At 40.0% G+C, this 25,668-nt stretch overlaps 1 protein-coding gene across 1 annotated transcript; it reads right to left on the reverse strand.

The window, feature by feature from the left end:
• Positions 1-4,029: 4,029 nt before the first annotated feature.
• Positions 4,030-25,668, reverse strand: hs3st3l (heparan sulfate (glucosamine) 3-O-sulfotransferase 3-like). Its single transcript, XM_084740944.1, has 3 exons — positions 24,818-25,668; positions 7,882-8,111; positions 4,030-5,508 (listed from the first exon to the last, which is right to left on the reverse strand). The coding sequence occupies exons 1-3, from the start codon at positions 25,309-25,311 to the stop codon at positions 5,120-5,122; spliced, it is 1,113 nt and encodes a 370-aa protein (XP_084597070.1). The 5' UTR covers positions 25,312-25,668; the 3' UTR covers positions 4,030-5,119.

Below are 25,668 nucleotides of genomic sequence, written 5' to 3' on the forward strand. Positions count from 1 at the left end.
GTGGATCCCAAAGAGTGAAGTTGCGTGTCCTGTGCTGTCAGGCAGTTTTGGTGAAGAATAAGTACACAAAGAGAAGTTGTAGCAGCTTATTACGAAGAAAAGAGGGTTACAGACGGTGGTGGCAGCGGCGTTTTTTCTTCGTCTTCGGATTAAATTGCTAGTTTACACCCGCCAGGACTTATTGGACAGCAGCTATCTGCGATCTACAGGTGGACTCTGTGCATTTATTTCAGTTTTACACGGACTTGCGTGTAATTTTACGGACAGTTTCGCTGCGGTCATTCATGGATGATGTTGAGGACAGCGAGTCCCTGGCTTATGATGACGCGTCCAAAAAAAAGGGGGTAAGCATCCGCAAACATTTTGAACTCTGCATCATGGCGGTTCTTTAGAGCGGCTTCTTTTCGTGACGTGTATCGGGTATCATGTTAGGTTGCTGGGTTACAAACGTCACACACCAGAGCACGCAGACTAAAAATGCTATGTACCGGTAGTTAATAAGGGACTGATAACCTGCCATAGTTCAAAATCACAATCCTGTAGTTGTGAAATAATAAGGAGTTATGAGGAAAGACCCAGTGCAAACAGACTTAGCTGAAGTTCAAGGTAATTAAAGTAAAAATACTAAATAAAATATGACAATATAATTATTATTCACCTTATTTTGGTTGCCTATCAAATGCGATCTGCTGGAGGGTGGCAACTTACCTTTCAAGGAGCATACTTCCTTTGCTGGCATGCATTTTACATTCAATTAAACCTTTTTATTAAGATATTATGAATAGTATAATAAAGTCATACTCTATATTGCCTAGGCATTGCTGAAACCAAATCAGGCAATGTCATAAAAACATTTTTAAAAAGTAAATAAATAAATGAGACAACTCAAAATTTCACAGCAACTTACTGAAATAATTTCTTAAGTTTTGAGCCCAAGTAAAAGTAAAACTTAAATTTTGCAGACATAAGTTGACAAAGACAATTTCATTTTCTTCTTTAGACAAACTTGAATCCTTGAGTTTTAGAAAAATGTGCTTCAAAAAGTGGTCACACTGAGCTGTGAGCCCAATCTGTCATTATTTGAGTGCCTGAAAATTAAATGGGTTAAACTGAAAATCTTGAAATACTAACCATTATTCACTGTCACTGCAACATGTTTTACTCAGTACTTTTTCAGATTAATTTTTGTGGGGTTTCTGAACTCAAAGATTCAAGTCTGTCTAAAGAAGACAAGTAAATCAAACCAACAGAAGAAAAAAAACTTCAAAACTCATAAATCTATTGCAGTAAGTTGCCTTTAAATTGTGAGTTTTTGCGAGTTTTTGTTGTTACAGTACAGCAGCCTTGAAGTCCCACCAAAGCCAGTCACATTAAGTGTAAACTGCACGACACGGTTTTGCAGCAGTGGTCTCAGTTGTTTACAGAAACTATACTAATGTCTCATGATTGATGCGGTGATGATGTATTGATGCTTAAATGTTACATGTAGCACCTTTAAGGGCCAGTGCTGAACCACACCGTATCTTCAAACCACTGGAGCTCATCACAGCGACCCTACAATTGTTAGTGGGTGTAGACCACTGACTGTATATATGTATATGCAGTCACTGGTGTAAACTAACAGTATACCTCTGCTCAAGCAATACTGCTGTGAAGGGTCGGTGCTGAAACATTGTGGGCGCAGAACCCTCAGCTCTGTGGAGAGGACTGTGGCCTGATCAGCTCTCTCCGTCAGCCAACGCTCTTCCATCCAAAACTAGCACACTCTTATGACGCTGTTGGCTCGCTGGCAGTTGGATTTTATTCATTGAGGAAAAGTTGCTAAAGCTGTGTGTCTGTGACTGTCTGTGACCCACTCAGTTATCGATACACGTTGCAGGACAGCCCAGTGATGAATATGGTGCGCATACTGTACATTGGAATGACTGCCTCCACCCCACATGTGAACCAAACAGCATTAAGTAGCTTATGACACACCTCATCAGGTGTTAATCCCTGTACTACAGTATTTACAGAGTATTTGGAAGAGGGAAAGTGGCAGGTGGACCTGAGGAATGGAGAATGAGTGTCCCATGGGTGGGTGGAGGATGTCGACAGGCCGTGCTGAGTGCCTTTACTTACAGCAGCATGCCTCTGATCAAACAGCATGCGTCACACAGCAGAGGGCGATGCTGTTTCTCCAACTAATAAAACTGCTTTAGAGGAAACATGTAGCTGTCTGTGCAAACTGCCAAAACTCATCAGCGAGAGGAGGAGCGCGCCTCTTTTGAAGCTCTCGATGTAATATCTACTTGATAACTTTTCTTATGTATTCACAGAATTGTATTGATGGAGACCAGGATTGTTGTTCTTTGCGGTCATTTTAAGTGCATTTGAAATTGTAAATTATATATTTGTGTATTTTGTTCAATTCACAGTGAAATGTATCGTAGACAACTTAAAGGTTTATTCCGGTTCAGTTTAAATTTCATCACCCTGGGTTGCATTATATGCTGAAGCATGGACTGTTGTGTCTTTTTGTGTACGTCAGACTTCTTTACAGTGGCACTTTTTGTGTAGTGGTCTTTAGTTACTTTTTGTGGACAATTATTTGCAACCTGATATATTGATAAGAATAAATTTCTATGAAAAGTTGTTATTTAAGGGTAAACGAGGAGGGGAGATCATAATAAAGAATGAACTTGTTTTTACCATGTTCTCTGCTGGACTTTTTCCAACCAATCTCAAATGGTTCCTTTACTGTCCACAAGATGGCAGTGTTGTCTAACTCTGACATTAGCAGTGCCGTCTCATGTTTTTTCTCTTTAAACCCAGACACTTTCAATTTTAGGATAATTTTTTTTAACCCTATGGAGTGCCAAAAAACATAGAAATATGTAAAAGAGTAGATAATTAAATGTAGAAATATAAAGAGGAATAAACACAACCATAAATAAGTAGAATAAAAAAATGGAAATGTAAAAGGAAATCAATAAAATAATAAATGAATATGAAACTATAAAGACAGCTATTTAAAAAAAAAATTTCTTGCGTGTAAATGATTCATTTTTTTCTTAATATATTGCACTGTACTGTATATTTTCATCTGTCATTTATTTATTATGTCTTTTCCTTGTTCATTTCCCTATTGTTTCAAGAAAAAGCAAAATAATGAGGAAAAGAATATGGAAGAATAAAATGACAATAATAATAATGATGATGATAATAATAATAATGATGAATACTGAAAAAAGAGTAATTTGTATGGAAAAATGTATTTTAAAAAAATATATAAATAAATGTATGCAGAAATAACTGAACAAATAAGTAACAGTGTAAATTAAAATGCTGATAATTATTAATAATTAATTAATTGTCTTTATATTTTCATATTTTGCAAATTTGGAAATTGCTGGAGAATTATCACTTTAATATAACTAGTAACATGTAATATAAGTAAGTAACGAAATAAATTTTAAGTGTAATCTATTGCAGTCACCGGCAAAAAACATGTAATTTGATTACAGTTACTCATAAAAATGTTGGTGATCACAAACAGGTTACATCTAAATATTTCTTATATTTTTTCCTCTTTATATATCCACATTTGTTTTCTTGTTCTTTTACCAATTTATTCTTTTTAATGACACTACTATGACTCCATATAACTCAGACTTATGTATACACACATATAGGGACTGGGATACCAGGATGTGTTCTGTTACAGATTTTAATTTTTTTAATTCACCTCTTTGAAATTAAAATCACCCACACAAACCAACAATTTAACCAATCTCATTAGAATTCATAATTAAATTAATTTCATTCACATTATTACAGGGAGCACCAGACGTTTTGCATCTTATCAACCAGGCAGCTTGCAGGCCCTGCATCTCTGACGTCAACAGATTTACATTTGCAAAGCAATTGCACTAATGTTGTCTGCGCTCACATCCAACATAAATCCAAACCCTGCTCATTACGGCTCAATGAGGCCTTTTAACAAAAGCATTTTGCAGCAAACAATAAGGAAAAAAATCAGCACAAAAATCCATTCCTTAAAAATAGTTTTATTTTTTTTATGCTTTCAAACTAGTGCAAATACATGCAAACTGAAAACAGACAACCCTGTAAGCAGGCCCTCTCACAGTAACACAGTAAAAAGCCTGAAAGCTTTATACATCACGTCTGGAGAAAGGACCATTGATGGGTCGACCTTCCCTCATTGATTCGACCTGGTCTTGTTTTGGTTGTCCTCTGGTGGTCCCTTTACATCTCTCAAGGTACAGTAGGGTGGTTCTGCACAGTTGGATGCTAACCTATAAGCTGAGCACATAAATGTGCCGATAGGCAAAGAAGAGGCAAGTGATCCACACCAGTTCCCCTACATCCATTTATCCACATTCATTATTCAAGAATACAAAACCACTCAGTCAAATCTGAGCTCATATAAAGATTCTCTCGCTCATCCCTCTGCTGCTCACCACATAAAAGATTCATCCCCCCCTTTTTCGGGAACAATGCTTGGAGGACGATACTCAATATGTATGCATTGATTGCCCTTAAATTCTTAACCAGTGAGACTGAAGAACAAACAGGTAGAAAAACTGAAAAAAAACATGGAAATTTCAGGAATGTGAAAATGTCTGTTCTGGGTTCTTTATGCCACTACAGCCTACCAACTAGAGCTTTGGGGTTTACACTGCAGACCAGAGACACTAAAAGCTACGCCGTGTATTTCACCGTTCAACTTTTTACAGCTGCGACCTATAGCAACCAAACTCACATGACCAACATTGCTCACAAATGCTTTACTGAACCATCAGAAAGGTGCAAGGGCACCCAAAAGTACCTTTTCACTGAACATCTATGATAGATAAAATGACACCGCTGTCTTTCGAACTATAGAACAAGACGACTGATCGATTGATTGGTAGAGGTGAATGTATTGACACTGGGTTTTCATTATTCAGTCTCTAACATGTCCATCTGCTGATCAAAAGCGGATAATTGGCTCTGTCCTCAATCTTTTGCACTCCAAGTCTTTGCATCTGTTTCAGTCAGACGGAAAATTTGCACAGGCTTCTACCCAAATCAGTGTTGTGCCAACAAGAGCCTCTGGTTTCACACAATGAAAGGGTCACTGCCATCCAAAGTCCTGGCCCGCCATCTGATAGAAGCGCTGGTTATGAGGTTTGTAGAAATCCCTCAGTCTCTGCATCACCTCCGGGTCAATGGAGGCATGCGTCCTCCCTTTGGTCTTCCCCAGGCAGTGAGGCTTGCTGCTGCCCTCTGGCTTCTTCAGGCAGGGGAAGCCTTTTGTCTTGTTGAAGTAGAAGTGCTTGTCCGTGACGATCCTCTGGAGACCCAGAAAGTCCTGGACTTTGCCCAGCTCTCCGGCAGGGTCGGAGATGAGTCTCTCTCCACTGACCAGATGGATCTGAGTCCTGGGGAACCAGGCCAGCCAGCGCTCTAGGTGGTGGGCATACAGGCCGATCCAAAGAGGGCTCCACAGAGAGTCAATCTGACCTAGAGACAAGACAGAGATATACCAAAGGTCTTTATTCACACTGATGATTGCTGCTATCTCCATCGTCTCATCCAACCTTTACTTTTGGGGCAAAGGTGTGACCTAGACATTGTTTTGCAAGTCTTTGCACTCAAGTCTCGTCAAAACTGACAGGTACCAAGTCCAAAACTTTGAGTTTTGAGTCTTCAACATGTCAAATTGTGCTTTTCATCAAATGTAATGCTATTTCAGCAACAGTGTTTCAACTTACTCTCCTTTTGCAAATGTTGGAAGGTTTTTGACCCACACATTTTGCATGCTGCAATTCATTTTTTGTTGACCACTGCAGAGATTTTATACATGGATGAAATTATCTTAAGCTCAGGTAACGTAATGTTAATTCATCATAGTCCTCTTTTGTAACTTGTTGGATGATGTCCAATTGGTCTGGGGAATTTGGGGTTAGGTGATTCAGGAAATAAAGGGAAATACTTGGTTCATTTCACACTTTTCCAATAACATTCATCTTTGGGGTTGGTGTAGAATATCAAGTATCAAGTCAAAAAACTCAAGTCCAAAAGAAGTCATGAGTCACTAGTGTTTAAGTCCATGTCAAGTTGCAAGTCTTTGAATTTCTTGAGTCTGAACTCATCAAATGTGTGAGGTAGAGACTGACCAAGTGATGTGACTGATGAGTTCACATCACTCCTTGGAGATATTACCCTTTAGATATTGGTCTGTTCGAGGGGTTTTAAAAGTCTGACGCTTAACCACACACCCAGGCTAATATCTGTATATGAATAGATAGATGAGCGTCACAACGCTAATTGCGGGGATGTAAACAGGAAATATGTTACCACAGTGTCAAGCTGTTAGCTACCGTCTCCAACTTAAGCCCTGTTTGCCTAAATTTGTTTGCATTCTGGCAAATTGGCACAATTAAAAGTATGCAGAATTAGCTATTAGCAGTTCCTGTTTGCAGTGTACCCATGGGTGTATGGACGACTAATGATGCATTAGTTTAATGCTGAAGAAAACTCAGTTAGTCTCTGCAGTTATAAGGAACATCTTTTTCCTCTGATTTCTAAGTGGCTCTGTTTATTAGCGATAGACTGTAGACTTGAGGCAATGACACCCTAGTGAAGTGTAAGTCAGTCTGAATTCAAAATGTTTTGTCTGCGTTTTGACTCCAAGAAAGAGTACGAATTTTTACACAAATTGTGGGGAATCCGGGCACAAAGGGTTAAAGTACCTGAATATCCTCCATGTACTGTGTGTTACAGCCACTGCTGCAGCAGCTGATCACATTAGTAAGTGGGACAAATCAGCAGACAAACCACAATAACTACCTTCCACTTGTTAGCACAGCACCTTTAGTACATTAAGGCTATCAGTGATAGCTGTAACTCTTTCTTTCTTTTTTCTTTTTTAAAATCAGATTTCTAAAAACACAAATTAAGCTAGAATTGTTTGCAGTCACTTCCCATACATTGTCATTGTCTGAACGGTCAGTTTCTCTGATATAGGCTTGTCTCTTATGCCAGGAGCAGAATTTCTTTCCTGCTTCAATTTGATTTCCTTTTTGTTCCCATCTCAAAGCAATTTCCTATTTAAATATTAATACATTATAAATACATTAGATCATTTCTAAGGAAGCCAAGAACAGCCGTACCAGCAGGGGTGTTTTAGAAAGGGAGGCCTGGGAGGGAACTGGCCACCCTTAAAATGTAATTGGCCACCCCATTATGCTCACTTGTGACTGGCTATTTGTCCAGTGAGAGGCGGGACCTTAGTTTCAACCAACTGTTTGACAAATATTTTTAAATGTGCATTGTTTTCTGTTGTATGTAACCAACTTTTAATTTCAGAATTTAAAACAAAGCTGTTTTTCACAAGAGATAAATTATCCAGTTATCACAAGAAGACTCCTAATTAATTCATGATCTAGAGATAACAGCGTTAAAAATTTGTTTTCAAAAATGGCCATTCTTGGCTTCTGTACATTTCATGTATAAATTTTAATTTAATTATATGCTACTAAAGATATTAAGGTTTGCACACAGATAGCATCAAGTGAATTAACTTTTCTTATTATTAAGTTTGATTAATATACAGTAGCTACTGATATTGGAACATCTCTTTTCCTCCTCATGCTTGTTTCCTAATGATGGCGATATGTCTCATGCAGCTTTCCCTTCAGTTTACACATTGGATTTACTGTGTGCTGATAAGTATTATGTGTTTTTCGGCTTTTACCTTTACTTTCTTGCACACAGTAAAGTTAGAGTGGCAAGGAAGAAACGGATATATAAAAAAGCTCAAGGATCAACGCGTGTCATGTATGAGTACGTGCTCAAAACACTTCTAGTCAAACAGGAGGATAAGCGCTGTACCTGTGCTGCGGTTCTTGAAGGCGAGGTTCTCAAAGGGGGGGATGTCGGGGGTCTTGGAGATGATCTGTGTGTAGTCAGATATGGCTCTGGTCACGGGGTCACGGACGACCACGATCAGCTTCACGTCCTGTGACATGGCGTGGACCCGTGCTGGCGTTTCCACAGTTACAAAGTAACGAGGCGTCTTCTCCATAACAATCTGGCCATCCAGGGCTTTGGGCATCATACTTCTGGAAGTACAGGAAGAATATGTTGTAAAGAGACATTACAGGAAAGCATTTGATTTGTTTTTTTTATCAGATTGCAGTTGCAATATGTACCACGGTTACTGTAGGCTGCTATAAACTTTTCTCACAGTAGTCTTGAATTTTAATGATATCCCGGCAGCAGTAAATAATGGTGAAATTGGCAGATTGTTTCCAATATTTTTTCAAACATATGCTCATTGGTGCACTACTTCATCAAGAAGAAATACTGTAGATATAATGTGTTTAATTTTCTACCAATTTTTCTATGATTCACCATAACATATGGGATCTTGACTGGTGTGTAATATGGTAATTCAGTATAGAAAAACTGATTGTAAAGGAATAGTTCAGCATTTTGGGAAATACCCTTTTTGGAATGCTTTTCTAACTCAGAGTTAGATGAAAATACCACTGAGGAGATGTTTAATTGGAAGCCATTGTTCCTACAGCCCAGTATTCTGAAACACCAATAGTCAGAAAAATGTCCCATTGGACTGAAAGACCATTTTTCCAACAGACCATCATCCCGAAAACAAATGCCCGTCGCTCTGAAGGCCCACTGTTCTGAACTTACACAGTACATAATTACATAACTTAAAGCTAATACTATCACCAGCATCAGACAAATTCTGCATATTCTACCTTTAAAACTTTACAGCTAATTATGGGGGAATTTAGAGGGAAATTAGATCAAGAAGTTAAGGATGCATATATATTTGCATGAAAGTAAAGATATCTTCCATGATGCTTTGCAGTTCATTCAGAAATCAGATATACACACACACACACAGTCGACTATACAATCCTCCATTAGTCACTTTGACAGACATGACAGTGTCCATACAGTAGATCTCCAGTGATCCACACACACACACACACACACACACACACACACACACACACACACACACACACACACACACGCAGGCAGGTTACAGCCGTGCTCCATAAACGCAGGAGTCTTTCTTTGAATGTGTCTGGCTCTGCTCACCTCTACCTCCACACCAGAAGCACAGCAGATGGGACTCATTTAGAGATAAATGACTCCAGAGGGCTCACAGGACCGGCTGGGGACATGGGGACATCTGCCAACACACCTGCCACACACCTGACTGTCTGACCATACACACACAGCCTCAGCAGCATGGTCATACACAGCTCTGAATCAGCATCTTGGCTTGTTTAAACACAGCTTAAAGGTCCATGTCAGTGTGTTTTATTTGTGTATGCTTAATATTTTCCGACCAATTTTAAATGCGACATAGTTTTAGAGTGTCTTTTCCTAACTTTTCCAGGCACCTATTAATTCGTATTCATTTCCACACTGTAAAAACATTAATTAGGTTACTGCCTAATGGCTACTGCTCAGCCATTGGTGCACTGTGTGATTCTGGAGAGAGACCGTTGATTGTTGAGTCTCATTCCCAGGTCATGAACTACTGATGTTTTGGGGATTGAGGAAATTCAACAACTATTTTACCAACCTGTGATTGGCCAAAGTTTCCTGTCACAGGCCAGATTTTTTAAGCTTATAAAAACAGCCAAGAGGAGGAGCAGAAGTCTAAGTTTTCTCTCAAACCAAAATCTAAATATCAAATTTTAATCCTTACAACGTCCAAACTATACATTTTTTCATGTCTAAAACTATTTAAAATATTACGGTCAAAGATTCAAACTTTAGGTATGCAACCACGATCCAGTACTGACATTTGCCCCTAAAAGTTGTGGCAGAACTTTCCATAACATGGCATTTGCTAAACAACAGCTCAAAACTGCTTCAGTTGTTCTTTTTTGCCATTTGGGGGCAGATCAACGCACAGTAGAGTGTTAGGACCAGGCATAGGGGGAAAAAATGAGAGGAGGTGGATTGTTCTTGTCTTTCTTTGCATTATGAGAAAAAAATGTTGAAAATGAAGCTGAAATGTCAAGAATAAAGTTGAAATACCAGTTTGATTTTATTTTCAACATTTAAATTTTATCCTCAAAAAGTTTTTAAAAGATCCTCCTTTCCTGTTTCCCCTTGTGTCTGGCTCTAATACTCTATAGTGGACCCAACTGGACCCAACTAGACCCAACTGGACCCAGCGGGACCAGACAGAGCCCCTGCAGGTTGGGTTGGGTTAGGCCACATTTTTCATATATATCATGGGCTTACATCGGGTTTGTGTATTGTTATTATTATTGTAATATTGTTATTATTATTACCATCAGTAGTAGTAGTAGTAATTTTTTTTTGCATTGTTCTCCCCAGTTTTGTTGTTGCCAGTTAAAATGTCTCCCATGTATTGTCCCCGTCACTGCCAGCTCTTACTGAGGGAAGCTTGTTAAGAAAAATGTCTGTCTGTAATCTGGTTCAGGTTGCATTATGCTAATGAGGGATGGGTTCGGGTCGGGTTCGGACAGAATTTTGTCGGGCAGTTAAAGTTCCAAACATTAAAATAAAGTTATCGTGAACACGTGCAAACCAATGCCACTTTACACACTAAGCAGACACTGAATAACATAAGAATTCATTTTGCGTTTTGTCTGTGGTCACCTGATAAATGTAAATAACATTTTAATTCTCCTTTTATCTCTGTTTTGGTCTCCACCACCAAGAAAAGTATTTGACTCGTTTGGGTTCAGGTTTCTACTGGTTTCAACATGTTATTGTTGTTTAAATGCTTTTTAGACCGTTATGAAAGTAATTGATGACCTATTTCATGTCCATATTGGCAATAAACACTATGTTCATTAATGTCTTATTATTTAATTAATGTTAAACAACCTCCTAATTAAATCAGCCAATCCAAACCACGTAATGTGAGACCTTGTCCTTTCCACAACTGAAGGTGGAGCATGAAGCTAGCTCAGTTCCAAACATGTTACAGTGTGATCAATAACATTTTTCCCCAAAACACATTTATAAATGGGACTGTTAGTGAAGTGCACTGAAGATAATGAAACGTTAACTTTAAAATCCAATTAATTTTAATACATTTTAAGGCTTTAAATTCAGATTTTTGGACTTAATACTATTTAAGGGCCAGTGGCAACCCTGAATACAGTATTACTGTTTTATGAGAAAACTCATGAGTAAGTACTGAGGTGACCTTGTATTTTATGCAGTCTGCTATTTTAGGGATGTATCACAAAACTACTGTAAGAGAGTCAATAAAAAACGTTCCCAAAGATTTATAAATGAGACGTTAATAAAAGAAGGACGAACCAAAAGAGACCTGAGGGGACACGCTGCTCTCGATACAGTGAGGACAGGATGCTTTGCCTGTCCTCTGGTATCAGCTCGGGTTTCAGATGCGCCTGCAACACGACCTCCTGTCAATACATCCACCCCCCCCCCCACCCCACCCCCAAACCGAACCCACTTTTATGAATCCGACAAACACACACACACACACACACACACACACACAACACACACCGTGATTTCATTTGATCTGATCGGTGTGAGGCAGCGCTTACCACCACTTAGCCTGAAGACTTCCCTTTCAACTCCAATACCCTGAGCAGGAGGTGCCGCACAGTCTGTCACACACACACACACACACACACGCACACACACACACACGCAGGAGGGCCATGGACACACACACACACACATGCAATTCAAAATACAAATATATACTCATTATTCACTCATTAGTCAAGCATGCTATCATGCTTCTAGCCTCCCACTGGACCCATCTAACACACACATACACACACACACACATAAAAAAGACACATTAAAACGCCCCACATTACACACACACCCCCACAAACACTCCGAAGACATAAAGGGTGGGTGTGGTGGATTTTTACCAGACCCTTCAAAGACTGTGTGTATGTGTGTGTGTGTCTCAGAGCATTTGCTCGAGTGTTTTAAATGAAAGGGGTGGGTGACTGATGAAGGAATGATGGGAGTGGATACAAATGCGCCTCCATTAGCAATCTGTCTGTGAACAGCCTCAGAGCCAAGAGCCCCATACCATTACCTAAACACAAAGAGCTAATTACTGGCCCTAAGAACACCATCAAAAAGAAAAGATCTATTATAAATATGCTCCTGCTATAAGATTTGCACAGACACACTAATTGAGGGACAAAGTAGCTGTTAGTTTTCCTAATAACCAAATACGTCCTTATGGTACTTTTGGCACAGAAAACTTTGTGATCCTGGGGCTGCGTCTGTAACTTCAGTTCCATTTCATCCCTGAATGAATCCAGACTGGAGCCTCAGTTATGCAACATTCTCTGAACCAGGAACAATGTCACTGGTCCAGTTAAACCTCAGTGGACTGAGCCAAAGAATAGGCTAGGGTTAGGGTTAGGGTTAGGTTAATGTTGGTACAAATAGCACAATACATTTGTTAAAACTGGGTTGTACCAGCAAAGATTGGTTATAATCAGAGTCTAGCAAAACAAGGTTTTAACTGAGTAAATCCCAAACTAATATCCATTTACTCGATCCAAGTTTTTTGATATGAACCAAAATGAAATACAGGTTAATTTTATCTTTTTATCTCTCATCATTTTTGGTCTTGTTACATCTTATACGTAACTTTTTTTCTTGCTACGCATTTTTGTTTTGTTACACAATTTTTGTCCTGTTACTTCTTTTTACAGCTTGTACCTTGTTTTCATTTTGGCATGTCTGTTGTATGTGATATGTTCCATCTGTACTGGCTGTATAGTCTTGATTTTGAGATGGCAGTGCACAATGCCACAACATAAAACTAATCAATAATTCCCCTCAAATGCATTAAAACTAAAGAAACGCACCTGTTTTGAAAATATAAGGAGTTGCAAGTACAGATATTTGTGTGTAAATATGGGGAGTAAAAGTAAAAAGTCGTCAGAAAAATCAATACTCAACTGAAGTACAGGGAACTGGAAACTCTACTCAAGTACAGCAACTAAGTCTTGTACTGAGTACTGACTCCCTGTGTCTGCAGGTGGGAAGTCAGTGAGGGATCTTCTCCTTGTTCCTGCACTAGAACTCCTACTGGTTGGCCCAGCAAGGGTGCTTGCACAGCAGGGGAGTGGTATGGGGAAAAGGAGGGGTATTAAACTCCCAAGCATAACTGGCAGGTGAATGGTTCCGGCTGGTGGCACCATGTGTTCGAGGAAATCCCAGCGAAAAAAAAAAAAAGGTGGTTCCATTAATTGGCAGTTTAAAACCCTGTTTTACCAACATCCTTACACTGCTCGTTTACTATTGAGTGTGAGATCAAACATGCAGTATGATGAACACAGGGATTATCCGGCAGCTTATAATAAGCCCCTGTTTGCCTTTGAGGAACCTCGCTTTTGTCGTCCATTTCCCAATATTTCAGCGAGCCTCCCCGGTGAATTACCCCGGGCCAGCCAAGGCCACTGGCTATTGATCCTGAGGGGGCTCAGGGTAACTATGCGTGGGCGGGTGTGTGGATGGTGTACAACTGGGAACTGTAGGGATTGTGCGTATTGGGATGAGCGCGGCATGATGGGGTGTATGGAGTGTGGAAGGTAGCTGGTGTAAATGTAAGGGGACGGGCTGGTAATGGTAATGCAGCACTGGGGCCTCAGCTGGGACCAAGAGTGGCAGGTGGAGACTGAGGGAGCCAGGACCCTCTGGAGCCCCATCAGTAGCATGCTGTGTCATGTGCGTGTGCATGTGTGTGTGTTAACAAATGTGAAGCAATTGCAATGTGTATCCTATGTAAAGCAGGAAATATGCAGCAAAGGATTGTGGGATTTGAGGGAGCGCTTGATCAAAGATCTAAAATCTGGTTGGTTTATCTTTGATGTTTGATCCAAGGAGGCAACAATAACCAATCAAAGAACAGCGTATCAACTGTGTTCATTACAAACACGTCTTCTTAGTTATGAGTCAGTGATGAGATTTGTGTGTGTTTGTTTGTGTGCATGCATGAGTGTGTTATTGGGGGCTCGCTCATCCCTTTCCTCTGTATGGGGGACCATAAAGGGGTCCGTCCATTGTGGCTGTGCCCTGTCCACTTCCAGGAGACATCCATCATTGAGGGGCCCCAGACCTCCCCCCCTGCTTCCACTTCCCAATCCCCAGGGGAGGGCCTTAATGAGGGCCAGATCGCCCCACCCGTCTGGGCCTTATGGTGATCACCACCAGTACTGTACGTGGGACAGGACCAACCACACCTGAACCCCCGTTACACACAGACGCTCACACCCACACCACACAAAACGCAGTGTGGCAGCACCAAATTGAATCTAGCTTTAATTACTTCACACTTCAGCATGATGTTTCGCAGCATGCCAAAAAAGACTAAAAAATATAGAATATTCTATCCCCCTCCTGCAGATCGACAAATCTGATTCATCTGAAAATCTGTGTTTGCCGCTAATTCCCGCCCACCGAATCCCGCTGAACATCAAATGTTTTGGCAGCCATTCTTCTGCGATTTGCATGGCAATTATATTCCATTGTACAAACACAAAAACACAAGTAGCACCATGTGCTGTGTCATGGCAGGACAAAGCCTCCAATGTATGGGTATGAATTTAAAAGCCTCCCTTAACGAGTTCAATATGAATTGCAAATGACTCGGTGCCATCAGAGCAGCTGACTCTGAAAAGACGGAGTAATTTTGGCCCTCCCTTCTTGTCATTGTATGTCCTGAGGGGCATGGAGCCTCCAAATTAATTCAAACTAACCAAGGTCTCAGTGGTAGAGCATATAAAACATTATTGATTCCTTTGAAAAAGTTAACATCCAAAAAATACATTATAAGACTACTCTATTAGGTACACCTGTGCAATCTAATTCAGCCCAGTGTAACAGCTCTGCCATATGAAGCCCATAATGTTCTGTCGAGCTTGTCGAAATTAAATTATGTGCTTATTATTTAGGTCATAGTTAAAGTTGTTGGTGGTGTTGAACTGGACTACATTATATTGAGAGGTGTGTAATTTTTTTTTACCCTATTTCCATACATGAGGCAGGCAAAAGAAGAGGAACACATCTGAATATAATTCAGCCCAGCACAAAACCACCACAAAATATTCCAGAATTTATGAGAAATAATGAAACAGGCATTACCAACTCAAAACCTCAAAAAAAAAACCATAGAAAATATGAATAAATTTTCATGCCAGCCACGACAATGCTGAAGCTAATGACTGCCAATCAGCTAACGCTAAGCTTTCCAAGTCAAATTGAAGATGCTACTCAAGGAATTTAAATATTTAGACAACAAATAACAACTGCAAGAAATTACAGAAGGGATAAATGATGGGTAGGTTCTTTTTTTCTAACTTCCACAAAAGTAAAAACACATAAAAGTGTAGAGATCTACACTAATGTACCCAGCTGCATATGTTAGCAATTCAAGCTAACTACCTTACAGGTTACTTTGGAAAAATACTGTTCAGGACTACAATATCCACTGTGTGGGAGCAAAGGTGGTATTATAGTACAGTACAGTATAGTACAATTTAGAGTTGTAATAGCAGCTCTGTTTTGCAAATTGGCTTTTGGAAGTTTACACTCCAGTAGCTCCGGACAAACTTGCATTAGATTGTTTTACGTTTGCTCATGGTTGTTGCTCATCATCAAATCTGTCCAGTTAAGTCATTTTTATTTATATAGTGCCAAATCATAACAGATGATGTCTCAGGACAGTTTTCATAGAGAGCAGGTCTAGACCGTGCTCTTTATCATATTATTTACAGACCCAACTTTTCCCACCAAGAACAAGCACTAAGGCAACAATGGAAAAGAAGAACTTCTTTTTAAGTGGCAGGAACCTCAGCCATCATCAGTGACTTAATCTGTCTCTCTCATACCTTTTGTTACAGTTTTTTAGCGTAATATCTTGTAGGCTAATGTATTTTAACAAACTTGCACAGATTTAACATTAGCATTATTTTTCACCAGCTAGCTACAGCTGATAGACAGTCATCATTACAGCGGATAAAACTGATGGCTATCAACTAGAAATGAGAAGTTTTAATTTACTGTAAAAATACAAAAAAAAAGTTTCAATATAAAGAAAATTTGTTTCGTTCATTTCAGTTGAATCATGTCCAATGATTATTATTTGTTGAAAGAATGTCCCCCACCAAATCACAAATTATACGAAAGAGTATTAGGGCTAAACAAAAGGAAGAAATTAGAGGAGGAAGCCTCTTTATTTTTATTTTGCATTTTACAATTAAAGTTTAAAAGTCAAACTATCAGCGTTAGTGCCAGGCGAAGAAAAAACAAATCAGGGAAGGAAGATTTGTTCTTCATTTTGCACTTCGAGATGGTGAAATTTTGAGAATAAACTCGAAATGCTTGTAATAAAGTTGAAATACCATTTTGAGAATTAAGTTGAAGTAGTATTACAACTTCATTCTCCACATTTCAACATATTCTTGCAAAGTTCTTGAAAAGCAAAGCACAGCAAAAAAATCATCTTCCTTATTTTTTCCCTATACCTGGCCCTTATTCTCTTGCATATACGTAAAGCTTTTGACTTCTTCTATCTGATTTTTTTTTTTTAATACGACTTCTTGGAAATGAGCAGGGGCAGCAAACACTGACAATGCAACCTATCAGGTTAAAGCTGTGCCAGTAAGTCAGAGTCAATAATATATCGATAAATCTCGCTGCACCTCAAGAACTAAATCCAAGCTGCCCCACGGACGATCTCCAGACTGTGACAGAACCTGAAGAAATCAGCCTGTACACACAAATACACACACACCGGCTCAGCTCTGATGACAGTCCCCCGGGTTGAAGCAAAGGTCAGCGGAGATGTGTGAGGTTGCGGTAACACTGACTTCACCCTTTAACCTCCAGCTCATCCGAGCCTTATCTTTTCCCCCTGTATTTCATCTCCCCCTCTTTTCGCTGTCGACCCGTCATGCCATCTTTCAGCCACAAACCATCACGGGTGCGATGTGAATTTCCAGCTGAGCAATTTTAATGGATTCCTCCAGAGCTGAAGAGAGAAAAAGCTGTAACATGACCCCTGTGTGCCTATGCGGGGGGGGATTATGCCAATGTAGGATAAAGCTTCCTGCTAATTGTAACAGAAGCCGAGCTGACCAACGCTAACCGCTCTAATGCTGGAGTCAACCCAAGGTCAGAGCGAGGAGATAGAGCTATCGATCCCAGACAACACAGTGAGGAGGAAACTTCCAGTCCATCTCAGGGCTCATCGCAGCGTTGTTCCAGATCCAATCTCCGCTCCAAACACCATTAGTGGATATTTGTCAGGGGCTCTGATCTCAATTGCCCTGCTGGAGCTAAATGTTATTTTACTCTGAGAGAGACGAGGAGTGATTCCGAGGAAGATATACCATATCTCATCCTCTTTGATTGTCCATGATAGGGTTTGAGGGAAAAAGCACCTTCGCAGAAATGCAATGTTGGCTCGGTAAGCACTACAGATGACCCTCCATTTGCTGTGTGATATCAAAGTATGGTATTGCCTCAAAAGATAATTCCGGTTCATTACAACCTGCATCTCGATTTCATATTTTTAGCCATAATTCATATCAGTGATATTGACTTTCTAAGTCAGCTGGTGAAATTAAAACAAAGTCCACAGGCTAGAAATATAGAACAGCCCAGGCTAGCTTAATAAAGCCACATTTCCACCCAAAGTACCCACAACTTTTAGTCCCAGGTACTACTTTTCAGAGAACTAAAGGGCCTTTCACAACTACCTTGTTTGGTCTGAACTTTCAGACTTTTCAGTTTGACCCAAAGCAAAATTACAGGTGTGAAAGTTCCCCCTAGACCATGGTCCAGACCAAACAGCCTAACCTTGGTCTGACTGAAAGACGTGGTCTTGATCTGGATCAAATTAAACCAGGAACTGAATTGGCAACATGCTGAGGTCAGAAACATGTCTTCAGATCAATCAATGGCAAGTATCAAGGGATGCAGGTCACATGGGGATGATGACAGGACATAGGTACGTCATGTATAGTTCTTTATTGCTAACTAACCGGATCAAATGTATAAACCGGAACAGAAATGTGGACTTGGGACTTTCAGGTGTGAAAAGGTCTAAAACTCATTTTTGTGCATGACTACACAACAACAACTTGTGTAATGTATATAAAGCACCGCTTCCACTTCTTGCTGGATTTCATCTTCAGCAAAATTGCTCAGCATGGCCTGGACTTCAGACGATATGTCTGTTGTATGCTTTTCCCAAAAAACTGTTTTTTAGCTGCAGATAAAAATGGTGTTTGAAATAAAATGTTGCAAATAGTCGACGAATCAGAAATGTTCAGGGCTGCTGCATCCCTAAAGTTCCTCTGCTTTTGGAAAGTACAACCCAACCGAGCAGGGACTTTCTGAGGGTAAAATAATGTCCCCGCATGATCCTTGCGGTGACAATGCACAGAGCTCCTCCAAAGGTCTGAGGAAAGTTCCCTAAGTGGAAACGCAGCTTAATTTGGAAGAGAGAACGAAGGCAAGATGTAAAATTATATGGTTGTTCCAATACCAGTATTGGAAATGCCTCCAATACAGCCTAAAATGCTGGATCGGGTATCGACAATTGCGCAAGTCTACTGTACGCATCAATCCGATATCACACGATTTATTGGCCGCAAAATACAACACTGCTTCTTCCCAGCAGCTTCCTGTCTGGGTGTGTGCTGACAGGAAGGAAAAAATGGTACTGAAACATTATCACAGAAACCGTTTTGTGAACATCCATCCCAATTTTGGAGACTCTTGATGGACTGCTACAAACTGTAAAATGAGGGTCACAAGACAGCCAAAGTGTCAGCAGGCTGCTTTTCAGTTAACCTACTGTCTTGTGTACTTGTTTTGTAAGAAGCAAATCACTGAAGAAGCAGGTAACACAGTGGTAATTTTTTGTTTTTTGCTTTTTCTTCATTCTGTCACAAAGTTAGCTTTGACAAGGCAATGCAGTGCTCTACCATTGTCATTCAAACCTAATAATGCAAAAACTCTACTTTAAAAGTTATAATGAGAAATGCTAAATAAAACTAAATAAAAAGCTATATCCTCCCATGAAAATATAACATTATACCCTTTATGGATATTCATGCAAATATAACTTATAGTTGATGAGATTTAAAACCACTTAATGTAAGTTAGTTTCCAATTTCTTTGCTACAAAATGGTCCATCAAACACTTAAATGTATGGGTCTGACTTCCATCAACTCTGTTCAGAATGGATCAGATACTGAAAAAACCACCACTCTATCCTAATGAAGTAAAAACAAAACACATCCTTTTTTAACAGTTCTCACTGAAATATATCTCTTTTTTGTAAAAACCCATTAAAAATTGTAAAAACACAGACTCAGTGTGGTTTATAAAAAGATTGTGGTAACAGCTCACACAGCAAACAGTGGTCAGTCAGTAGTCATTCTCTGAGCCCGTCAGCTATCGTCTGACAGCGATTTAGCCTCCAGAGGCAGCGGCCAATGTTTCAGCTCCTGATGAAGCCAGCGGATATCTGGATAACAGATAACAGATATCCGGGCCAAGAATTCCTCTTCCCTGTGCCGGTCATGTTTACAGTCCAATTAGCAACTTGAGACTTTGTTTGTCACCAGCTACCTAATTTTCTAAACAGATATCTACATATGAATGCACATACTATTTAGAAAAACTGTTCTCAGACAAGAGCTGACGGGTTCTGAGACTGCATTTCACCCAACGTTCCCCCTATTTTGCTCTCTGCATAGACTAGAAGTGAAACCAGAAGGCTTACCATATAAAAGTCTTGTGTTTTGCTGCAGATTCTGTATTCAGGTGAGGAGATCTGTTTACAAAGGTTAGTCAGCAGTAATCAAGCTAACAGACTAGCTCACTAGTATTAAGGCTAGCAGGTTGTAGCAGCTTGTCAAGAGTCTCCCATCACAGTTTACAGACTGACTCTCTGGTTCAACTTTGACCTTTTATTTGGGAGAAGTGTGGTCACAGTTTTCCTTCATAATGAGGGATTATCGTCAACAACTTAGGTGTTTTACCTCCGTATGAGTGGTTCAGTAAGTTCTGGCTAAACTGTTGCATTTAGAGCCTCACCGATGGATGATATCATTGGCCAATAATGGTTTTTGTTTTTAGTTGTTGTTGTTTGGTTTTATAAGCAGTATTTTATGTATATTTCATCCTTTTTCTTAATTTAAATTGAATTATATAACTTCTTATGTCAGACTATCTTAAAAAAAACGTAGAGTATTGCATTAGGGGAGATATAATCATCACTCTTCTTAAACTGGGATAATTTTCAACCGTTTTGAAAGGATGACACATTTATTAAAGTCCAAAAAATCCGAGAAGTCATGGGGACAAAATAGTGTTGAAACGAGAAAAAAATGCAGGATCCGCACACCAAAAAAACTTGCATATAAAAATTTATTAGCGTAACGTTTCGAGCTGGACACTCTTCCTCAGACTGCTGAAAATAAAACAAAATACTGTTGTTCATAATTTCAGATGAAATAATTAACACTGAATATATGCTGAACATATGAAAATAAGTGTCTAACAATAAAGACAAATCTCTCTCATTTTATTTGCATAGGCCTTTCATTTAATTTTTTTTGTCTTTTTTTTTATTATTATGACACATTTACAGTGCAATTCAGTGAAAAAAGTTAAAGTTAGTGACATTTTTTCAAAAGTGTTGTTTTACAAAAATAAAATGAATTACTGTGTATTTGTCAGCCCACATATATAGAAAAAATCTTGGGCGATATATCAATATCAATATGTTTTTACTCCCTGATATCAGAATTGACATTGGCCCCAAAAGTCCAGTACCGACTGGGCCTTTGCTGTATTGTTATCAAGCTGTCTGACTGCTTGTGTATTTTTTCTCTGTCAGACTTTGCTGTAGTGATGTCATCCTGTCTCCACATCTCAGCAATTTGGTGAGAACGATGTCATTAAAACTGGTAGAAGAGACAACGATGCAAGTTGTAATAAAGCAGAATTATCCTCTATGCAAGAAAATCTGCTGAGACTTGATTTAAAAAGTATACATTCTAATTTCAAAGCAATTTTGCAACTTCTTTGCAATTTTGTGTTTAAACACCCGAAACAAAGACACATGTCCTTTGTCAGCGTGTGTACTCAGTGTGTGTGCTGTTTGTTATGAAGTGGTGTGAACACATCATTAACTCCCAGCGTAAAGTGACCTGGAGTCAGAGGTCAATTGACAGAGCTGACAGCGATGTCAAGTGGCTCGACATGCAGCGAGCCCCATCTGGCCCGAGGGGAGGACGTGACAATCTGGTGTCACATTCACATCACCTGGTGTGTGACACACACACACACACACACACACACACAGCAGACATGCTGGCAGACCAGACAGCCTACACTCTTAGATTTAACGGTTCCAAAGGGTTCTGAAGGGTTGAATGGCCCTGAAGGGCTCGGGTTCTAGCTAGAATCATTTGCTTTTAAGCCTATTTTGAAGAAAGGCTTTTTCAAGGGTTCTTTGTGATAATAAGGGTTCCATTAAGAACCATTTTCATTCAAAGAATCCTTTTTTGGAACAAAGAGTTCTTCAAGGTTGTTGAAATCCTTGAAGAGTTCTTTCATTAAGGGTTCTTTAGACCATAATATAAAAGGGTTCTCAGTAGTAGTGTGTGTTCTAGATGAAGCCCCTGGTTAGTCTCTAGATTAAACCCTTGGAATATAAAAAGGCTACTGGTAGAACCTCTTGAGTGGTTCTTGTTGGCACCCTTAGAGGGTGGAAAGCTTCTGGATAGAACCTACAGAGATCATTCTGGGTAGAACCATTACACCCATAGAATGGTTCTTTGTAGAAGCTTTCATAAGGGGTTTGGGTGGAACCTTTCACAGATGGTTAAATGGGTATAACCCTTTATGTTGAGTTCTAGGTATAACTCGCAAAGTGGAACCTTTATAAAAGGTTCAAACGGGAACCAAAAAAGGTTCTCTGATTGGGACAGTCCACACCTTTATTTCTAAGAGTGTACAGTTGCTTTTCCTGCACCTCCAGATTTTATGAACTTTCTGGCTCAGCTTTGACACAGTCGTGTATTTTTCTGTCCGTCGACGTAAAAACAAAAATCCATCCTCTCACTTTATCTGTCGTAGGTTAAATTGTTGCTGACATGCCAAAGAGGCTCCCAGAGCTGAGCCAGTGACACTATTGAGCCCCAGTAATATACTGTAAGCTGGTTAACAGCACGCTGCATAGTCCAGATTTGGATGCATTTTTAATCTGCCATATTTGGAGCAGTGTGTAGGTCTATAGGTGCATGCACTTACAGTAGGCACAATTAAAAAAAAATAAATAAATAAATGAAGCCCACAAATCCGAAATCCTGGCTCTGGTGAAAACCATTCCTTTCCTTTATCTTCCCAAAGCAGTTTGAGTGACACACAAATTTCGCTCCTCTGAATTTCATTTGTGTGTGTGTGTGTTCTGTGTATTTCCAAGTTTTCATGGAACAGGCTGAGAACAAAGCCACATGACAACAGTAACATCTGGCTCAGGCTCCAGAGATGATTACTCTGCTGCTCTGTGAGAACTCATCCTGCAAGGCCTCTCTCTCTCTCTCCGTACTGTACACACACACACACACACACACAGCAAGCGCTGCAGGCACACGCATGCACACATGCACAGATTGGCATAGCCAGATGGCAGAGTCTCTTTGACTGTCACCTAACCCTCCGCGGAATAGCTGTGGATATGTTTGGGTATGCAAACAACACAAAGAGATTCATTACTTCCAGAGGAGGCTGGAGACTCCCACTTAGTTTGCACTGATATAAAAAATTCAAACACACAAAAAGCAAGACTCAAGTGAAAGTCCATTATTTAAATGACAGGGACAGTCAGACACTAGGGTCTGAGTAAATTGTGGTTTAACTTTAAATTGTGTTGCACCAAACTTTTTAACTAGCCTAAGAAAAAAAATCATTTTAATGATTTTAACCTCTGTTTAGTTTTTACTCTAAACCTCGATGAAATTTAATTCTGTCGCATCAAAACTTTAAATTCAAATTTAAAATGTGAACTTACACTTCAGGAAGTTGGCTTTTAAAATGGCCTATGCCTTTTTGAGACAAATTGAGGAAAATAAAGTTCCTCGAGAAAAAAAAAACTCAACACAGTTGAGTCCAGTGGATAATTTAGCCAACACGTTTCTCTCAACAGTGAAATCCTCTATCAAGTCATCAGAAGTAGGCTAACTTTTTTGCTAGCTAGGAAACAATGCAACATTCTGTTAAGGAATATAATAGCAGTTAGCAACTAGCTAGCAATGGCTAGCAGGATATGCACTGTTATCTTTAATAAATTATGGATTTTTCTGCGTTTGAACATTGTTGGAAACACTTGGGATAATATACGTACACAACTCAACAAAATGTATAGCTACGTCTAGGGTTTCAAGACATTTTAATGCAGAAATGTTACACATTATAGCTTTAAAATAACTGCCTTTTTGAGATTGATTGAAAAAAAATATTCAAGTTCCTTGAAGAAAGCTAAGGGACAGACTCAACCCAGTTGAGCTTTATTGTCTCTTTTTTTCACTTCAGTTAATAATTCAGACAACGTTATTTAATCAAAGGAGGAATTAGAGCCTCCGTGCCGGGCCATCATGAGTAGGCTAATTGTTTTTAAGCAAAGCTAGCAAACAACGTACCATTTTTAAAAAACTATTTAGCTAACTTGAAAATAATTTTCTCTGTTGTTAACTTTTTACCTAGCTTCTAATAGTGTTAGTCTTTTTTGCAAGGTAGTAAATGATATCGAAGTCTTTTTTTTCTTTTTTACTTGTTAGCTAGCTAGCAAACACTGTTTGGTTGGAAATCATTCACTCATTTATGACTTCCTACTCACTATCTAGGGATTTCTATGAGGAAGAGTATATGGTGAGCTCACTATATACTGAAGAAAAACACTGTTGAATATTACGCTGCCGTTAATGACGTCACTGACGCTGTTTTCTCTTTCAGTGCAATGCATGATGGGAGGCTATATACTGCTTGGTTAGTGACCATCGGTTCTGCACTACTTTTCACGATGAATTGTGGGATACTTTGAGTCCACCAGGGTATAATAATTCTAACTATACATTCAGCTAGCACTACAACATGGCAAACCCTCTATGTAGTGAACAGGAGACGAATCTGGTGTTTTAGCGCTGGAGGGAAACAGCACAACAGCAATGGCAGCTTGTTTACTTCCTGTACATCGCGGATTCATCCATATGGTGAGTAGTGAGTGATTTCAGACATGGCCAATGTGCATTTTGTTAACTTTTTAGCCACCAAGTTAACAATGTAATGTTATTTAACTTTTTAGCTTGCTTGTGAACAGACTAGTGATTAAACTTTAATCTAATCTAATTTTGGTTTACATCAATGAACTTGGATTTACTAAACTGAAATTTTAGTAGCTAATTGTGCAACAGAGCTCTGTTTTTACAGTTTTGCTAAACTCTGACTAGAACTCATCTTAGATTAAATTAATATTTATATTAATCTTTAACCCCACTAGGTTTTTGTAGTGGAGCACTGAGCTGCATTTTGTGACAATAGTTGCAGATGGAGTGAGATAATGTGTAGTGCCAGCAGGTTCTCCTTTAATTGCAAAAATGAAGTTTATAATAGAAAATAAAAAAAGAAAGAGAAACACTATTTGGACACTAGGTCCAGGTGGTAGATTCAGTGACTCTGCAGAGGTGGATTCCCTGCGTAATGTGTGCGTACCTGTACCAGTCCAGTCCCCGTGCGTAATGCCGGTCGAAGAAGTGCGGTTCCGACCCCAGGGCACGGATGTCAGGGTGGAGCCGCAGAAACTCCAGCAGAGCCCTGGTGCCTCCCTTTTTAACCCCTATGATGAGAGCCTGGGGTAACCTCCGCGTGGCTGTCCATTCTTTCCCCGAGCTGTTCGCCTCCAGCCCCGGCTGACCGCTGAACGCGCCCTCGCCAGCCGCGGTGGTGGCTGTGACCTCCTTGGTGACGCCTGTTCCGTTCCTCTCGTACGGCCATCCTAACCCTGACACGAGGAAGTCGCGCGTGGGTGGCTTGATCTCAGAGTTCTCTGTCAGCTCCGACTCGCAGCAGCCGGTGAGGAGGTAGACCAGGGAGAAGCAGAGGATGCTCAGAGAGGACGCGATGGTGAGCCGGTGGAAGAGCCGCCGCAGGTCCGCGCTTGCATGGTGGTGGTGGTGATGGTGGTGGTGGTAGTTAAAAGCTGCCATCCCTCAGAGATCCATGTGAGATAAGGTGCCATTCTACCACAAGTTCAGCTCACATCCCTTCATGCTTCAAACACCAGTAACACACTTGGAGAGACTCTCTGCGCGCTCCGCAGCCCTCCTCCTTCATGTTTGCGCGTCCAGAGCGCACTGAACCCCCCTCCCCAAAACCAGCCAACCAACCAACCCCCCTTCAGTCAATCAGAGGAGCTAGTTTTTGCATGACATCCACAATGTTCGCCAACTTACTCAGCCACCCTGGGAGCGTGGGGAGAATAAAGCCGTAATATCCGAGCTGCTGCTGCTGCGGGGATCTTCCTCTCTTTCCACTCCACGGGATTACTGTGCGTCTCTCCAGCA

This window comes from Lutjanus erythropterus, chromosome 17 (genome assembly GCF_056507025.1).
Source record: "Lutjanus erythropterus isolate fLutEry1 chromosome 17, fLutEry1.hap2, whole genome shotgun sequence".
Classification (NCBI taxonomy): domain Eukaryota; kingdom Metazoa; phylum Chordata; class Actinopteri; order Lutjaniformes; family Lutjanidae; genus Lutjanus; species Lutjanus erythropterus.

What these genes read in the sequence shown, in the direction of transcription:
- hs3st3l (XM_084740944.1), bottom strand. Translation starts at nt 25,311, where the DNA reads ATGGCAGCTTTTAACTACCACCACCACCATCACCACCACCACCATGCA. An exon ending in CGGGGACTGGACTGGTACAG is followed by an intron (nt 8,112 to 24,817) that starts GTACGCACACAT and finishes CTGTACTTCCAG; the next exon opens with AAGTATGATGCCCAAAGCCC. An exon ending in CTTCAAGAACCGCAGCACAG is followed by an intron (nt 5,509 to 7,881) that starts GTACAGCGCTTA and finishes TCTTGTCTCTAG; the next exon opens with GTCAGATTGACTCTCTGTGG.